This window comes from Lagenorhynchus albirostris, chromosome 17 (assembly GCF_949774975.1).
Source record: "Lagenorhynchus albirostris chromosome 17, mLagAlb1.1, whole genome shotgun sequence".
In the NCBI taxonomy this organism is placed as follows: domain Eukaryota; kingdom Metazoa; phylum Chordata; class Mammalia; order Artiodactyla; family Delphinidae; genus Lagenorhynchus; species Lagenorhynchus albirostris.
The window spans coordinates 14,304,242-14,322,961 of record NC_083111.1 but is presented as its reverse complement, the minus strand read 5'-3'; the positions used below and the strand labels follow the sequence as shown (position 1 = coordinate 14,322,961).

Genomic DNA, 18,720 nt, shown 5'->3' with positions numbered 1-18,720 from the left:
TTCACTGTTACTCAAGAAGTAACAAGAAATATGTCCTACAGAAGATCAAAGAAGTGCATTTTAGAAATGTTGTGTTTTATATTTGTGTTGGTTGATCACACAGGGGGAAAGAGCCTGGAGAAAATACATGAAATGAGACGCAGGAGTGGGGAGAGAGTTCGAGGTTGATGCCAAAGTCCACTCCCTTGTTACTCTTTCCTCTTTAGAAAACTGCAGTGATTACTTACGGTAATAGCTTGAATTTTGGGAAAACTCAGCAAACACTGTTGATCAATTTTTATTGCTTAATAGTCTTTTTATGTCAAAGAATGACTTCTCAGAGTTCCCTTATGAGCCTAGCTGGACTCAAATTAAAAAAAAAAAAAAAATGAAGCTGGAGGCCATCCTCCAAGGTCCCGAATCACAAAGCTGCAACCTCCAGTTTACAGACTTATTTGGACCGCAGCACAGGATGGGAGGTGAAAATCTGATCTAAGGTCAAATAATCTACAAACTGGGGACTAAAACTCAGCCCCTTGCATCATAATTGCCCCAGCCAGGACTCTCCTCTCATTCTAAATATCTCTCTTTTCTTCATTGACTGAGCTGGTTGTACCAAGGAACTAAAAAATCCCTCCAAATGCTCTGCTTCCAACCGGCCCACACGTCAAAGGGAACAATGAAGACATGTGGTCCCTGCAGGTACTGTGACCACGGTAGCACCACGGGCGGGGTTCCCGGATGTGAGGTTCTTGAATGTGGCTTCACGTTTCTCAGTAAGGAGAAGGTTCTGAGACAAGCCTTCTCCAACGTTAAAAATCACCTGGAGCCCATGTTAAATCCTAGACTTCTGGGTCCACCCTGAGATGCTGATTTAAGTAAGACCCGGGAAGGACCAGAGAATTTGCATTTCTAACAAGCTCGCTGAGGACGCTGGCGCGGCCCCTCCCCACTCCTGGAGACCTATTCGAGGCCAGACACGGAACCAGGGAAGCCTCGAGCTGGAAGAGACTTCAGTGGGTGCTTCATTTTAAGTGATCTAAGTGGCTCAGACCGCTTCCGAGGCTGTAAGGTGGGCAGAGCGGAAGAGGAAACACCGATTTCATGCTTTTACTCTCACGGATTTTCTACTTTACGCCCACTTCTAAGTGCTTCCCGTGTAGCAACTCATCGAACCCGGACAATAGCCTTCCATACAGGTGTTTCTATTTATTATTCTCACATCAAGGATGATAAAGCTGAGGAGAAAAAGGGTTAAACAACGTGCTTAGGGCCACACAGACCCTAAGCAGTAGAGCCCGGATGCAAAGGCGGGCAGTCTGCTCAGGGACCACGCTCTTAAGCTGCGTCTAGGCTGAGTCCCGGCTGTGACCCTGACGTTCTCAAGACTGAGACACAGAAATGATGTCTGCTTGGAGTCAGGATATGTCTCATTTTCTGTAATCTCATATCTCGCTTCATCCGGCCTCTTAGGGGAGATGCTAACAGACACTGAAGCCTGTCTCCTGCCCTCTTAGGGGCTGAAGTGATTAAAGTAGCCCGAGCCCAGGTCGAGGTGAGTGGGCTGCAGGCGTGTCTGTCTTCAGAAGCCGACAGTCACACTGGTGTTCACTGCTGCCTCTGATCTCGGATTCCCTGCGTAGACACAGATGATGGAGCACAGGAATCATATACCTCTTCCCTCTGCCGCGTCACTGCACTCCAACAAGGTAAGCGAAAACTCCTTCTTCTCTTTTATGGCTGTGCAGTGATTCATGTTAGCCAACAACACTGCCTCATCCTGCTTCTACAACCACTACGATTGCACCATTGATATTTCATTGGGAAACTACCAAACACTATTCTGCAAGAAGCAACTCATAATTCTGCATCTCCAGCTGGAGAGCAGTGGCTGGGACCATGTCTTGTCCTATAGCTGGAAGGACTCAGTTTTGTTTTAAGCTGAAGCTCCCCACTTCTTTGGGTTTCAGGCCTTTGGTGCCTAAAATGCAAATCGTGTTGATTCTTAGTTATCGGAACAATTAGTTCATAGGCATGACATGAAGCTTAAGGCCAAAGAATCATACCAAGATTCCCACAGCAGGGCTTAGGAGGGTGAGCACGAGGAGAGAAAGATCCCTGGATGTGGACTTGGGGGGGAACACCTGGGTGTTTGTCACAGATGAGCTTGAGCTTGAACAAGCCCTTTACCCTCTTTTTTCTCAGATGTAAAATGCAGCTAATAATAGCTCCTCGGACTAGTTAGCAGGGCTGTCGAGCAAATGGCGTGAGCTGATTTTAATTTGTGATCACCTCAGCCCCAACGTGTTTCCTTTATTCTTGCATTTTCCATCTCCCTATCTGTAATCACATCTGAATTCCAAAGCTAAGGTAAGAATACAGAGGTTGCGATAGACTGAACTTTCGTGTCCTTCCAAAATGTATAGGTTGAAACCTAACACCCAAGGTGATGGTATTAGGAGGTGGAGCTTTGGGAGGTGATTAGGTCATGAGGGTGGAGCCCTCATGAATGGGATCAGCCCCTCATAAAAGGGGCCACAGAGGGTTCCCTTGCCCCTTTCTCCATGTGAGGACACGGTGACAAGACAGCCACCTATGAACCAGGAAGTGGGTCCTCACCACACACCGAATCTCCTGGAGCCTCGATCTTGGAGTTTTCAGCCTCCCGAGCTGTGAGAAGTAATTACCTGATAAACACCTGTTGTTTAGAAGTCACTAAGCCACCCAGTCTATGGTATTTGGTTAGAGCAGTCGTCACGGACTGAGACAGAGGTCAACTGCTTTGTCGACGCTTCAAGACATAAAATGTTAATGCTGGCTTAGAGACATCAGTTCCCCTCCACCCATCACATATCAGTTCCCCTCCACCCATCACACACTGTTCCCCATGCCCCTCTTAAGCAAGAAGCCTGACTTCATTATCATTTAAAATTGTCCTGGGAGGTGGAAGCCTGACAGGGATGTTACGAAGTGACCGTAATTAAGTCCAGTAGCTGGCATGGGGGCACTGCTGACTGGGCTGGCTTGAGGACAGGGAAGGTCCAGGCCACAGCTGAATCTTGGGGCTGCCAAGAAAAGCTGTCCCAGCACCAGAGCTCCAGGCTGGAACTGAGGACTTCTGCCATTCGCTCTTGCAGGGGTGGGGATGCTCGGACAGCTCAGCGGTGACCGAGACACTGCTCGGTGTCAGGAGAAGTGGCACTCTTTGGGAATCCTGCAAGATCCGCCAGGTTTGCAATTCTGGTGGAGTTAAAAATCAAGGCTCCACGAATGGTCCTTTGAGGGGGTATGTGCTAGGTTCCTGGGAGTAGACAGAGACATAGCCAGGAATTTAAATCATTCTACAGGCTTCAACTCATGTATTCCCAAATCACGTGTGTGGAAAAAGGTCAGGAGGGAGAAAATGTCCCACTAATTGGACTGACTTTACCAAAATCACAGAGAGCCTGGATTACTTCACGTACATGTTAAACTTTACAACAAAGCTTTGCCTTTCCTGATTCAAATATCTGAGCATTTGATTATTCAATATTTCATACTATCAAGCATTAACATTTTCATCGAGGCTGTTCATCATGTCCAGAAAAACTCACAAAACCAGAAATTCAATAATAAATTTTGTCATCGTCATCCTTTAAGGAAGTCCCAGATATGCGGTATTCACGCACACCTGGCTTCACAGAGCGACACACCTCAGTGTGAATCGCAACAATTCATGGTTTGATGAATGATAACGACAAGCAAACACAACTCATTAACTGTGCAGGGTTGTTTCTGGACGCCATTGTTTTATGATGGGGTAAGGTTAATGATTTAAATATATAAATGACCTGTGCTGAAGCACACCCCTGCTATTTTCCTATGCCAACAGTTAAGTATGGAAACTTAAACAGTGATAGTTCCCATATTAAAAATGGCTTTATTGGTCTATTGAAAATTTTAATTCTGAAAGCATTAAAAAGATAACATGATCACACAGTATACCTTTTTCTACCGAAACTGTGAAGTTGGTAGGAAAGAAAAAACAGATGTTTCAGCTAAAACCAGAGGAGGGAAAACAAGTTGGGGGAAGAAGGGACCAAGAAGCAGATAATAAATCTGTCTGGCATGTTTCTAGGTCACTAGGACTCATTATTTTTTCCCCTAAAGAGCTAAAGGCCATTAAAAGTGGGGACTAGTTTTTTAGGGGAATGGAAGTAAAAACGCCTACAGGCTAGACAGAGAAGGTAGGCAGGTACAAGAAAAATCACAGAGCTTTCGTCTTTCCAGTTTTCTATGTTTGATAGAGATGTGAGTATACAGAACCTTCCCCTGACTATAAGAAAATCGGCAGGATGGGCATGATGGCGAATAACAAGTGATCCTTGGCCTAAGTGTTGGGGAGCAGTGGAGAGTGGTGGGGACCGTGAGGGTCTCGGGAGGACACGCCCCACCTAATGGGGGCAGCTTTGACTCCCCTTCAAGCATTTAACTGATGGCTGCCTCATGGGAATGTAAGCCCTTCTTCTGAACTTTCAAGAAAAGTCGGAATCTGGATTTCTTTTCTTTTCATGTAAAATCATCTGATCTTTTAAAATGTTGCCTTGGTTTTAAAAAGTGTGCTGGTCAAGCAAAACACATCTGTGGGCTAGCTCTGGACTGTAGATCCCATTTGTGACCTCTGCTTTAGACAAAGTGTTTCCATGCATTTAAGATTTCTTAATTCTCCTTATGATCTAAGAGAAGCATTGGGTCAGCGTTACTGAGATGTTAGCACCAGTCCAATTTCCTAAGAATTTAAGAAATGCCACATTGAACCAGATCAATGTTCTAATCAGCTCATTATTTTGTTTCTCAGAGTGGCACCCAGGGACCATTTGGGAAAGATTTAGAGCCTAATCTCTTTGACTCTAGTCTCAGAAAGTTAGGGGAGTCCCACGAGCATTTCTGATTTTCTTCTTTTTGATTTGTAAAATATTTTCAAGTGCAGGGAAAAACAGAATAAATGACATGTCTCCTAGCTTTGTCAAAGCTTAGCATTTGATCACAGTTTCTTCAGATACATATTTTCAATTTTAAAATGAAATATGAATACTGCTGATGTACTTGGTTACCACTCCTTCCCAGATGGTAGCCATCATCCCAAACTTCATGTTAATCATGTCCATTTGTGTTTTTCTAGCTTAAAAATACCCCATAATTCGAAAATATACATGTACCCCAATGTTCATAGCAGCATTATTTACAATAGCCAAGACATGGAAGCAACCTAAGTGCCCATCAACAGACAACTGAATTAAGAAAATGTGGTACTGGGAATTCCCTGGCAGTCCAGTGGTTAGGACTCCATGCTTTCACTGCGAAGGGCGCAGGTTCAGTCCCTGGTTGGGGAACTAAGATCCCACGAGCCATGTGGCATGGCCAAAAACAAAAAATAAAATCAATCATACATTATTTTTAAAAAGGAAGATGTGGTACATATATATACAATGGAATATTCTCAGTCATAAGAAAGAATGAAATAATGCCATTTGCAGCAACATGGATGGACCTAGAGATTATCATACTAAGTGAAGTAAGTCAGGCAGAGAAAGACAAATATCATGATATCACTTATACGTGTAATCTCAAATATGATACAAATGATCTTATTTACAAAACAGAAATGGACTCACAGACATAGAAAACAAACATGGTTACCAAAGAGGAAAGGAGGGGGAGGGATAAATTAGGAGTTTGGGATTAACATATACACACTACTATATATAAAATAGATAGGGGCTTCCCTGGTGGCACAGTGGTTGAGAGTCCACCTGCTGATGTGTTCGTGCCCCGGTCCGGGAGGATCCCACGTGCCGCAGAGCAGCTGGGCCCGTGAGCCGTGGCCGCTGAGCCTGCGCGTCCGGAGCCTGTGTTCTGCAACCGGAGAGCCCACAACAGTGAGAGGCCCGTGTACCGCAAAAAAAAAAAAAAAAAAAAAAAAAAGATAGCTAACAAGGACCTACTGTATAGCACAGGGAACTATACTCAATATTTTGTAATAACCTATAAGGGAAAAGAATCTGAAAAAAATAGATATATATGTATGTATAACTGAATCACTTTGCTGTACAGCTGAAACTAACAGAATATTGTAAACTAACTATGCTTCAATTTTTTTAAAAAAGGTGTAAATCTCCACCCATTAACTTCGCCTAAAAACCTGAACTATTTACGGGTAGAGGCATAACCTGAACCACTTCTCAAGTTGTGGAAAAAGCAAATCCAGAAGTACAGGGACCGCTGGTTAAATTACTTAATCTTTCCATGGATCAAGTGTCCTCCTGGGATAATGATCTCTGTCCTACCCACCCAACTTGGGTGGAATGACAGTAAAATGCAATAATGAGAATAAATGTTCTTTGGAAAAAGATAAAGTGTTATCCGCATATGAGGTTCTAGCACTTTCATTAGTAAATGCCTCATGTGTTTCACTCCTTTCACAAAGGACTAGTTTACTTTATTTGTCCTCAAAGTTGAGGGAGGGGCCCCAGTCCTACTTAATAAGAGCTTTCCTTCCCAGCTTGTTTCATAAACTTGGATTACAATCCTTCTTAGCCTTTGTCTTTCCAGACAAAGAGATACAATTATTTTATTCTTTTCCAGAAGGAAAAGTATTCTATTACAATTTTTGTAGCTGTTTTCCTAAGCCTTTTCTGAGTCTGTTATATCCTTCTGGAAGCACAGAAGCCAAAACGCCTGCAGTGTTACAGGTGCAAAAGTTCTGCTTAGGTGAAGATTTATTCAATATTTGGCAAACATAATCACATGTAAGTAAAAAATCAAACCAAAACAAACCATGTCAAAACCACAATTAGAGAACATCTCACACCCATTAGGATGGCTATTATCAAAAAACCAGCCAACGGCAAATATTGTCAAGAATGTGGAGAAACTGGAACCCTTATGTACTGTTGGTGGGAATGGACCATGGTGCAGTCGCTATGAAAACAGTATTGCAGTTCCTCAAAAAATTAAAAATAGAATTACCTATTGATCTAGCAACTCCATTTCTGGGTATATACCCCCAAAGAATTGAAAGCAGCGTCTCAAAGAGACATTTATACACCTATGTTCATAGTAGCATTATTCACAATAATCAAAAAGCAGAAGCAACACTAATGTCTAACAAGAGATCAATGGATAGACATAGGGTGGATATACATATAATGGAATATTATTTAACCTTCAAAAGGAAGGAAATTCTGAGACATGCTACAACACAGATGAACAGTGAGGAAGGACATTATGCTAAGGGAAATAAGCCAATCACAAAAAGACAAATACTGTATGATTCCACTTATATGAAGTACGCAGAGCAGTCAAGTTCATAGAGACAGAAAGTAGAATGGTGGTTGCCAAGGGCTGGGGGTTTAGGGAGTTACTGCTTAATAGGTATAGAGTTTTAATTTTATAGAATGAAAAGAGTTTTGGAGATTGGTTGCACAACAATGTGAATGTACTTAACACTATTGAATTGTACACTTGAAAATGGTTAAGAGGAGGACTTCCCTGGTAGCACAGTGGTTAAGAGTCTGCCTGCCAATGCAGAGGAAACGAGTTCGATCCCTGGTCCAGGAAGACCCCACATGCCGCAGAGCAACTAAGCCCGTGTGCCACAACTACTGAGCCTGCGTGTTGCAACTACTGAAGCCCGCGCGCCTAGAGCCCGTGCTCCGCAACAAGAGAAGCCACCGCGATGAGAAGCCCGCCCACTGTAACAAAGAGTAGCCCCCACTCGCCACAACTACAGAAAGCCCGCGCGCAGCAACGAAGATGGAATGCAGCCAAAAGAAAAAAAAATTGGTTAAGATGATTAAAAAAGCACAAAAGCCAACTAAAGTCTAGAGCAGTTAAGTGTCAAGAAAGATTATGAGAGCGTTACAATCGGCCAGGCAAAAGTCTCCATCAAACTGTACCCACTACCAAGAACATAATTTTTCTGCTGAGAAAAGAAGTCTTCTCTAAATTTGTATCCATGGTTCACAGTGGTTCATCATCAACTTGTTCTGCCAGTAGGATAACAAGACCCATCTTAGCTGTTATCTCGGAACCTAGGGCGTGACCATGTACCTACAGGTTGTTTTAGGAAGGGCTCAATAAATATTTGTTGAGGGACGGACTGAGGGAAGGAATCATGGTTAAATGTGTAGCTGTGGAGACCCAGACCTAACATAGGTCCTGAGTTTACCATTTCCTAGCTCATCACAGCCTATGCAACTTCTCTAAGCCTCATTTATCTTAAGTATAAACTGAAGAGAGTAACAGTAACCACTTCATAGAGCGACTGTGATGATTAAATGAGTGAATGCTTAGCCTGGTATCTGGGTAGGAAATCAAGGAAGGAAGTAAAGGCAAGGCAAACATGTAGGAAAGAGCTGGGTTGATTGAACCTGGCCGACGACTCTTCACCATTATATCCATGGGCTTCCACTAGAAGCCAGTGTTTAATAACTGCTTAATAAATATCTACTGAATGAATTCATTAACTATAGGATAAGGATGAAATTTTGAACTCTTAAAAATACACTGATCAAACAATTCCTTAATTTATTTTAAAGACAAGGGTTGTATATTGAAGAGGTAGATCATGACGGATACTTGCATTCATTTCTGGGAACTGTGTTAGCCTTTTCAGGCCCCTGTGGGTCCATTTCCAGTTTACTGAGCATCTACTAGATTCCCAGCACAGTCCCAGCATCAGGACTACAACATAAATAGAACACTACCCTGCCCTCTAGTTGCTCTCAGTTAAGTGGAAGAGACAGGTATGGAAGCACATGGTGGATTTAGGGTCATACGCTGGAGGCAGGTGGTGCAAAGGAAAGTTCCCTCCACCCTGCTGGACAGCAGGATCGTTTTGGTAAAGGAAGACCCCCCGAGGGGAAGGCATCTGGACTGAGTCACGAAGAATAGGTAGGGCTTCGCCAGGTGGAATAATGGGGAAAGGGCAGAGGGGATGAGATGTACAAAGGCATGAAATATAGGTGAGGGAGATGAAACCACCAGACACCTTCAGGGAAGTGTAAGTTGTTTCCATGGAGCACCGAGCAAAAGTGAGGGAAAGGGAAACAGCCTTACAGAAATAGGTAGGGACAGATGCCCGGCGCTCATCAGCCTGCAGAGGGGAGGGGCTTCACCGTCTTGGTAAAGGAACCCGGTGGAGGGTTTTAAGCAGCAGAGACCTGATCAGATACTTGCAGGAAATGAAGAATAGGTAGGAGGGGCCAAGACTAGAGGGCACAGGTCACGTGACCAGCCAGTTAGGGAAAAACTGGGAGAGAAGAGAATGGCTTCATTGAAAAGGATGGATATGAGAGATGTTAAGGGAAGTGAATTCAAAGGTCTTCACTTTACTTGCCCTGTAGGTGAATGAAAACTTAAACCACCAGCCACATACATACTAAAGTCATACCTGCAAGACTTTTCATTTTGGTATGATGCCTGAAAATTCTTGCTTAAGCAATTAAGTGAGAGGGACTTCCCTGGTGGCGCAGTGGTTGACACTCTGCGCTCCCAATACAGGGGGCCAGGGTTCAATCCCTGCTCAGGGAACTAGATCCCACATGCATGCCGCAACTAAGAGTTCACGTGCCACAACTAAGGAGCCCGCCAGCTGCAACTAAGACCCGGCGTAACCAAATAATAAAAATTTAAAAATAAGCAGTTAAGTGAGAGACAACAGACTCTGCAAGTCACGTCCAATAATCATTACCTCTGCTGGCTTTTAGTGCCTTTCTTTCCAGCTGAACCCAAAGAGTTGACTTTTTGGGATTCCAGGGTTTGGTTTCCAGTTGGAAATCAAAGTCCCTATCCCTGTGGATCAAATTCCAGCCTGGAGGGGTTTATCCTCAAAGACCCTAGCCAGAGGAGCTCTGGAAAGAAGCCCAGGGTGCTCTGCTAGCAGGAAGTCTAAAAGCTACTAGCGACGGTCAAGTTCAGAGTGATGGATAAGCCTAGCTGAGCGATTTCCCGAGAGCAAGGAATTGCGTCCAGGAATGGAAATGAGTGGTGGTGACAACCTGTAAGGGCAAGCTTTTCATTTGTCCTAGGTACCCTAGAAGAACTTGACCCTAAGCTTATGGGCAAGACCATAGGGCTGGGCCATTAAAGAAAGTGAGAAGGTGAGAAAGCAAATCAGGTGATACAGAAACTCAGCTGCAACACCAGATGTTGGCAGGCTTTCTAAGTGCTCTAGAATTAACCCAGGTGAGCCAATTCTGCAGAAAAGCATCCTATCTAGGATGGTAGCAGTGAATTACTACCGGGAGGATGTGCAGAACACTGTAACTTTCAATTCCCTAACAATCACAAGCTGTGAATAAAGGAATCACCTTAATAATAATGACCATCGATAAGTTTTTTTTTTTTTAAGGCTTCGGACGCGCAGGCTCAGCGGCCATGGCTCACAGGCCCAGCCGCTCCGCGGCATGTGGGATTTTCCCGGACCGGGGCACGAACCCGTGTCCCCTGCCTCGGCAGGCGGACTCTCAACCACTGCGCCACCAGGGAAGCCCCGACAAGTTCTTTTTGTATCCACCTATGCTCATATGCGGGGCAGAGAATTACAGTCATAATCTCATACTCTTTGAAACAAATTTGCCCAAATATTTTGAAAAGTTCTGGACCAAGAGTTTTCCAAGGCGCACGATCCAACCCTTGACTTCTACAGTTTCGTGCTTCCTCTCGCCTGCCATCTTCCCATCCTCCCAGCCCACACCCAGCTTCAAAACCTTAAGATCAGAAGAGTCAAGTTGAAACACAAACCAAATGCTTTATCATTTAATACGAGTACATTTTATAACCTAGGGTGTTGGTTCAGGTGCTACCATTATGTGTCAAACCCCCAAAAGTTAACTGACTGTTACTGATAATGCAAGCCAGCAAATCATTTGAGCGAAAGAGACCAACAAGCGACAAACCCAGTGCTCACCCAACTCCACGTCTTGATCATCAGTGAGCACGAGAATGATGTTGGGTCGGATGTTTTTCCGCTCCTGCTGTATCCGGCCTCTGAACCTCGGGGATCTGATGGTTGAACCGAGGCTCCCCAGTAGCTGTGTGCTCAGCACAGCCAAAACCAGAGCACAGCAAGAATACTTCATGGTGCTTGGTCCAATGTCGCAAAACTGACAAAATGTCTGTCTTCTGGTTCCTGCAGCTCTGGGCAGTCAGAGAGAAAGGGAGAGCGAGAGACGAAAATGAAATCCAAACCCCAGACACACTTGCAGAAAAAGGACTACAACTCAGCAAGAACTGTCACAAAAACTGGCAGAGAAAGGGCTGCCCATGAGTCAGAAGCGGCAAACCCTACCAGGCATCAGGTCGTTTTTTTAAGTGCTCGATTATTTTGCAAATTCACTTTTGTCCTTTATTCTCATTCCAACTTTTCCGATTTCAAAATTCATTGCCAAAATAGAATTTCCAACACAGCTCAGATGTAAAAGCTTTCTGACAAGAGCTAATACCTTGAATTAGGTATCCTGGTTGAATAATCAACTGCTATACTCAGAGGTATTCAGGACATCTGCAGATGGGGTCCTGGAAGGGGGAGAAAATATACGAAAGGAAACGTCAGTCAAGGATTTTGACAGAGTTTTGGGCTGAAAGAGTCTCTTGAAACAGCATAAATATATATGTATAGATATGATTTATATATTATATTTATATATAAGTATAATAAATAGAAATGTAATGTATAAATCATATCTATACAAATATATTGATATAATTTTTAAAATCTGTACTCCAAAAGGGAGAGACAGAAGGAAACAACATTCAGAACTGCTAACAAATGACATGAATAATATCTGCATTTCATAATCATAAATATGGTGATCTGGGTATCATCCCTGCTCACACTTTAATAGTACTGTAAACATCCCCAAGAAAACAAATGACTGATAAGGAAGAACCAGCAGTGCCTGTGAAACCACAGTGCACTGGAGTGTTTGCATCTGGGGAGCGTTAACTCACCTGCGTACGATATTGAGTACTTATCAAGCAGAAGGAAACGCAAAGCTGTCATATGTCATCTGCATGAAGTCACTCACTGCCCGGGAGAGTTCTTTTTGCTGACAAAGACTTCATAGTGAGGGGCTGGGAGGACAACCTTTCCCAGCCTCCAAAAAGCTCCTAACTGTGCTTCATCAATCACCGGGCGAAGGGATGCTTCCTCCCGGCTGGGCTGGTCCCTCAGCCCAGCCCTCATCCCCAGCGCATCGGCGCCTAAGGGGACACAGCCCTCCTCCGACTGTGAGCACCAGCTTCACTACTGTTCAGAGCCGGTGCAGCGCCGCCAGCACCGAGGTTTGGCTTTGCCGCAGCAGATCTCAACCTGCAAAGCAACATGACTGATGGGCTCTGAGGCTGGAGGTTAGAGGCGACCCTTCCACCTTAAAAAAAACCAAATCAAATCAAATCTGGAGGGGAACACTGCGAAATCTTTGCAAATCTGCACAGGAGACTTTGGAAAGGGTTGGAAAATGCCCCTTTCACTTTAGAACGCTAACCTGCTGAAAGCTGGTCTCTTGGACTTCCGAAAGATAGCAAAGGGCTCATTAAAAAAACCAAAAAAACACCATCTTTCTCTTGAATGTCATGAGGGAGCATCTGTATGGGAACTTTGACTGCCCTAAAATTAATCGGAGAGCAGCCCGCTCCAGCAGCCACTCCGTCGCCACACACCTGAGGGTCTGTATTTTGATGCTCAACAATAAACGGGTATCAGAAAAGTAAGCATCACGGATGAAGTGTGAGGACTGCAAAGCAGAAGGAAAGGGACTCCATCGCTTCCTTCCGCGCCTTAAATTCTGGAGGGTGACGTGGGGCAGCGAATGAAGAAAGACGGTGTACCGTTTCCCCCTGCCATCCACATTATTGTGTTTTACACAAACACACACGCCCCTATTATTTTAAACTTTTTGAGCTGTTTTGTAAACAGTTCTAATGCTTTTTACTTTGCAGCCTGTAATTACTCTTTGGGAGGGAAGAAGGGAGGGGGAGAGAGAGAGAGAGAGAAGGACTCAGTAAGAACTAGATTTTAAAACAAAAATCCAGCATCTGCAGCGAGGCAGTCCTGACCACGTGATCTGCAGAGCAAAAAGCAAGCCACCTCCGACTGATCCTGTGGCTTGAGAAAGTCAATATGTATGGTTTGGCGTGGGGTTTTGTTTTTTGTTTGGTAATAACTCGGCGTTATTTCAGCGATCGCGGTGCCTTCTGAACGCTGAAAGCCCGCAATTGTTCTGCCTTGACTGTTGGGTTTCTGGGCATTTGTTTTAAATCATGAGAAAACTGATACAAGCATGAAAGGATGGGAAAGCAAAAGAAATGAGTGAAACAATGGCCTTCTCCCACAGAGCGTGCGTTAACCTAAGAGTTAAATACAGAAATTTCTTAGGGGGTGTTGGTCCTTGAAGCAGCAAAACTTTGCCCACCTCTCAAAGCCGGTGACGTTGTGTGAAGAGAGAGTCCGCAGGGTTTCTTGCATCCGCTATGGTTTAAACTAACCTCTGCTGACAATGGTGACCCAGAAAATACAGTCAGACTCACTGTATGGAGCGAACAGCAGCGCTTGGTTTGAATAATCAGTCACACACGCAACTGAAAATTCTTGACTATCAAGATGCTGGTAACATTCCCTGGAACCCAATCAGTGTTCTGGGTTATTCTTTTCTTTCTCGTTATTTACTTTACTTCTTCCTTTAGGAAAAAGAAAATTAGCCTTAGTGGTACCTTGTATAAACTACATTGAAAATCATTTCCTAATAAAGAAAAGGGACAGCAGAGAAGATGCACGTTTTACCTATAAAGGAACTTTTCTCTCTGGACAGTTAAAGGTGCAGAAGAGACCTACGTTTATTTTTTTCTGCCACAATTTATTATCGATTCAGGGGATTCATATGTAAAAGCCGAGAAATTGAGTGGTAAAGAAAATGGAACTTTCAGACAGGTCTGGCCAGCAGGAGCGCTCCCTTTACTAAAACACACAAAACACACAACTCTGAAGAAAAGTGCACACAGACAATTCTTTATTCAAATATGACCTTTTAGAACCTGTCATCCTCTCACTGCCTGGTTTCCAGCTCCAGAAGGAAAAGAAGAAAAAAAAACCTGACAGACAAAATGCAGACCTCAACAAAGGAGACAACGATGCAATGTTTGAATTGGATACTTTGTGGCAGACAACAAGTGTCCTTAGAGACTAACAGCTTGTCTTGAGAAATAGTTGAAAATGGGAGAAATGTCAAAAGAGGTTTTTCTCACACATGGAAAGTGAGCTTGAGGAACGGTTGCTGTATTCACGAATCAGGACCAGAACACAAGATGCCTATTCTTCAAGCTCTAAAGTGAAAACACCAATTGTAGCTATGGCCAATTGGTGGGGAAAGTTTACAACACTTTGTTTGGGGCAGTCAAGCCAACTATAAATGTGACATTAAAAGTTTCAAGTCACATATAAAAGAAAGAAAAGACTGGGAAGCCTTCAAGCCAACTGGACAGAAAGTCTAGTTCACATATGCTTGTCCAGCAAAACCCCACACTAAATCAAAGCCCTCGTTGCCCCAGTAGGTTTAAGGGGGGGGTCTCTGTCTTCAATAAGCCTCCCTTTGTCTGGGCAGCTGGTGCCGAGGTAAAGGGGATGGTGGCCATATGCTTGTCCACCACTGTGGTTGTCAAAGTGTAATCTGGGACTTTGGGATCTGAGATCCTTGTGGGTGGAGCCCACAAGACCAGAACGATTTTGAAGAATACTGACACTTTATTTCCCTTTTTCACTTCGTTGACATTTGCACTGATGATCTAAGAGCAATGGTGGGTACAGCTTCTTTTGTATGAATGAAGGGAGCGTCACACACAGTTACAAAAACAGAACAGTTTCACTCAAGATGAAACAGTAAAATGATTAATTTGATTAAACCTTGACCCTCGAATGCACATCTTTTCTTTTAAGTTTTCCGTTTTATGAGAGAGAAGGGACACATAAAACCCTTTGCAGCCTATGGAGGTGTGATGCTCGTTGAGGGAAAGCACTCGTGGGACTGAGTTGCCAGGTGAACTAGACACACCCTTTTTCTCTGTTTTTGCTCGAACGCTATTTTTAGTTGAAAGAATTACTTGGACTTGGATTTTTGGCAGACATTTTCTCAAGTCGTGAATGAAATCAGACTGTCATTTCAAGGAAAGCAACTGACGGTATTTGTCATGTTTGTTGCCAATGACAGAATTCTAGCTTTCAAGCCAAAAGCAGAACTTTGGAAAACTTGTATCTGTCACTGTGAGCTTAGCAGCTTTCCAATATGTAAAACCTTCCTGATGACACTGATGTTGGTATTAACGAATGTCATTTTATGGTACTGTAAAATGAAATGTGTCAACACTTCGACTATTTGCATAATTCAATGAACCAATGTTTCCCAAATGACCAAATACAATGTTACAAAATCATACACGTGTAAAAAAAATTCATTCAAAGTGCAAGATGACCACTGGATTTTAATGTAACAGAGTAGGAAAAGCTCATTGATATGGTTTCAGATTTCTTACTACACCTAACCTTTAGGAATCACCACGTGTCAAGTTTTGGTATAGTATCAAAGAAGATCTACAAGTATCTGAAAAAAGCTCTTGAAATACTTCTTTTCCAACTATTTATCCATGTGAGGCTGAACTTTATTCCTATATCTCAACCAAAACAATATATGTCAACAGATTGAATGCAGAAGCAGATATAAGAATCCAGTTCTCTTTTATTCAGATAAATATTAGATTTGCAAAAATGTAAAACATGCCACTTTAGTCACCAATATTTTTTTGGTTTGGAAAATATAGTTATTTTTCATAAAATAGTATATATCATTTAACATATGGATTTATTGTTTCTTAATTAATACTTTTTTTTTTAAACAATGGCTTTCTTTTTTTAATTATCATTACAAATTTATTTTATTTATTTATTTATTTTTGGCTGCGTTGGGTCTCACAGGCTCTAGGGCACAGCCTCAGTAGTTGTGGCGCACGGGCTTAGGTGCTCCGCGGCATGTGGGATCCTCCCAGACCAGGGCTCGAACCCATGTCCCCTGCCTTGGCAGGCGGATTCCTAACCACTGTGCCACCAGGGAAGCCCCTAATTAATACTTTTAAAAATTCTCAGTTTGAATTTCTAAGTATCAATAGCTAAAATCCCCATAAACACAAGCTTAATAATATAAAAGGATAAAAACACAATTTCAATAATATAAAGCGATTCCAAGCCCAAAGAATTTGAGAATTACTGGCCTAGAGTATATTTGGTTCCATAGTTAAGCCCGGCCTTTCACCTCTAAGGCTACAGATTTGGCCCTAGTCACAAACGTAATTCATTTTTTTTCCCCTTAAAGCCTTGAAACTGTCCTAAGTTCTAAATGCCTGCAAATCTAATGAGTGATGACATTCTGTGATGACGTTCTGTGTGTGTGTGTGTGTGTGTGTGTGTGTGTGTGTTTTAATCTGAGGATAACACAGAACTTTATAAATAAATGCCCACAAATCTAAAGTATGTGAGAGACAGGCCCAGAACAACCCACTCAGCACGGAAATCAACCTCTCAGGGATGGAGCAATGGAATTGTTTCTAGTACAAAGCAATGCCACTCCAGAGTGAAGACAGAGAAAAAAAAAGGACACCATAACCAGTCACAGCAGTGGGGGAGATTAGGCCAGCAGCATGGAATTATTCAAAGCTGAATTTAACCAGAACACACTTAGTTTATCGTTAGAGTGAAGCAAAATAGGATTATACCAGCAAGAAGGTGGTATCTACCCTCCCCCATCCCACCCCCCCCCAACGCCAATTGACATAGTTCCCACATTTCCTAGGGTCAGTTTACATGGCCCTTTTCCTTTAATTTTGACTTTCAAGTTTGCCATATATCACTTTTTTTTTTTAGAGGAAGCCTTCAGGATGTGCTAGCTTCTTTATGATATATATGAAACCATGAAGGAGCTAATTTTTTCTTTTAAAAACCCCATAGCTGGCAAAGTTCATCTACTGTTAATCCCAAGAAAGCCTGCTTCCCGATCTAATTTATTACAACTCCAAGCAAAGAAGATAGACAACAGTCTCCTTCTGGTGCGGTGACATTTTTATACCCCTCGAATAATAAATCTCTTCCAATCACCAGCGACAGCTGAAAAGTGTGCATCTCTGACCTGGAGCACCTTTGGGGAAATCCTTGGCTAAGTGATGAGATCCTCCTTGAACAATGTTTGCTTTTCTTCCCTTTTTTCCCTTTCTGTTTTCTCCCCCCAACACTGTAAATCCTGACATTGGAAGGAACCTTGAAAAGTCATCTATTCACAAAATTGTTAGCGTTGGTTACCCCTGGGGTACGATGAGGGAGAGGGACAGATTTTATTTTTTTTTATGTTTAAGTTGGATTTTTTTCCCATGATCTTTGCATGATAAAAATAGAAATAAGTAAATTTCCTAGGCTTCCCCTCTGTTTTCTCATGGAGGAACAGAATAGACAGAAAGACGTAAGCAGTGATAAGAATGAAGTGAGAGGTTACAGCAAGAAATGTACTTTTGAGAGTTAACCCACAAAGGTAGGAAATAAAACCACAGAACGACAAGCTCACCAAGAGCATTTTGGAGAATGCAAAGGGTCCAAGACTGAGATTTGTCCAGCTTCTTTCAAATTGAAATTAGCAAAACAAAGAAAGCCAAAGTGACCTAAAAATTATGAAAAAAAACCCCAGAAGGACCTGCTATTCCTGAAGCAGATGCTACAGAGTGTCCAAAGGGTCTGATAATGGTCACAAGTTTTGATGGTGGCAATGAGCTCCAAGATAATGAGAACAAGAAGACTGTTGAACTTTAAAAAGCGGGGCATTGGAAACTTCAGTTTGGGTCTAGTGCAAGAATAGCATATTGATAAAAAGAACCCCAAATGTGGTCTTAGGCATCTTAGCTACTCCTTATGGTATATGATTTATTACATTAAATTTGCCTTTGGTTTCATATATTTATAGCTTATCTGTATTGAAGTATCTGGAGGTATTGCATATTGCAGATATAGTTTGTTGCAATAACAACAAGAAAAAAACCCCAAATATCAATGACTTAACACACACTACAAGTCACACACAGAGTGACGGGAGCTTTGCTCTGCCCGGTCATGCATGGATGTGGGCTGATGGGAGCACAGTTGATGTGTTGCTGCAATAGCTGGACCAAGAAGCAGAGGAAGAAAAAAAACTGAAGAATCTTGCAGGAGAACTTTTCATGGCTTCAACCTGGAAGTGACTCAGATCACTTCTAATATTTCATTGGCTGTAACTAGTCACATGACCCCATCCAACTGCAAGAGGGCTGGAAATTGATGGTACAGCTGAAGTGTGCTGAACACTACTGTCTACCACAAGCATCACGTTTCATCAGTACCCTACGTATTTATCTTTTTTTCTCCCTAGATGCCTGCACACTCACATGTGCATGCATGCACATACTTAAGATACATGTATAAATATATTCATACATGCAGATACATGCTTAAGTAATGAAGAAACATAATCTTCGTAGCTTAAAGTTCTACCATTCCTAGGTACAAAAAATGCACCTTTTAACAGCTTTGGGAATTTGGGGGACATGTTTCATTTTCGTTTGTTTCCCTGATGTACATAATCCGGCACGTATGAATTTATTTTAAAGTTCCACAGTTCTTGTGATACATTTAAGTTG

The 18,720-nt window shown here is 42.7% G+C and overlaps 1 protein-coding gene across 2 annotated transcripts in view; it reads right to left on the bottom strand.

The window, feature by feature from the left end:
* Positions 1-18,720, bottom strand: part of SULF1 (sulfatase 1) — a 139,507-nt gene that overhangs the window by 63,815 nt on the left and 56,972 nt on the right. For both annotated transcript variants that reach the window (XM_060127816.1, XM_060127818.1), the window contains exons 3-4: positions 11,466-11,538; positions 10,931-11,160 (exon numbers count right to left, since the gene is read on the bottom strand). In XM_060127816.1, coding sequence (XP_059983799.1) covers positions 10,931-11,102 — 172 coding nt within the window. In that variant the 5' untranslated portion in view covers positions 11,103-11,160; positions 11,466-11,538. The remainder of the gene's footprint in view (positions 1-10,930; positions 11,161-11,465; positions 11,539-18,720) is intronic.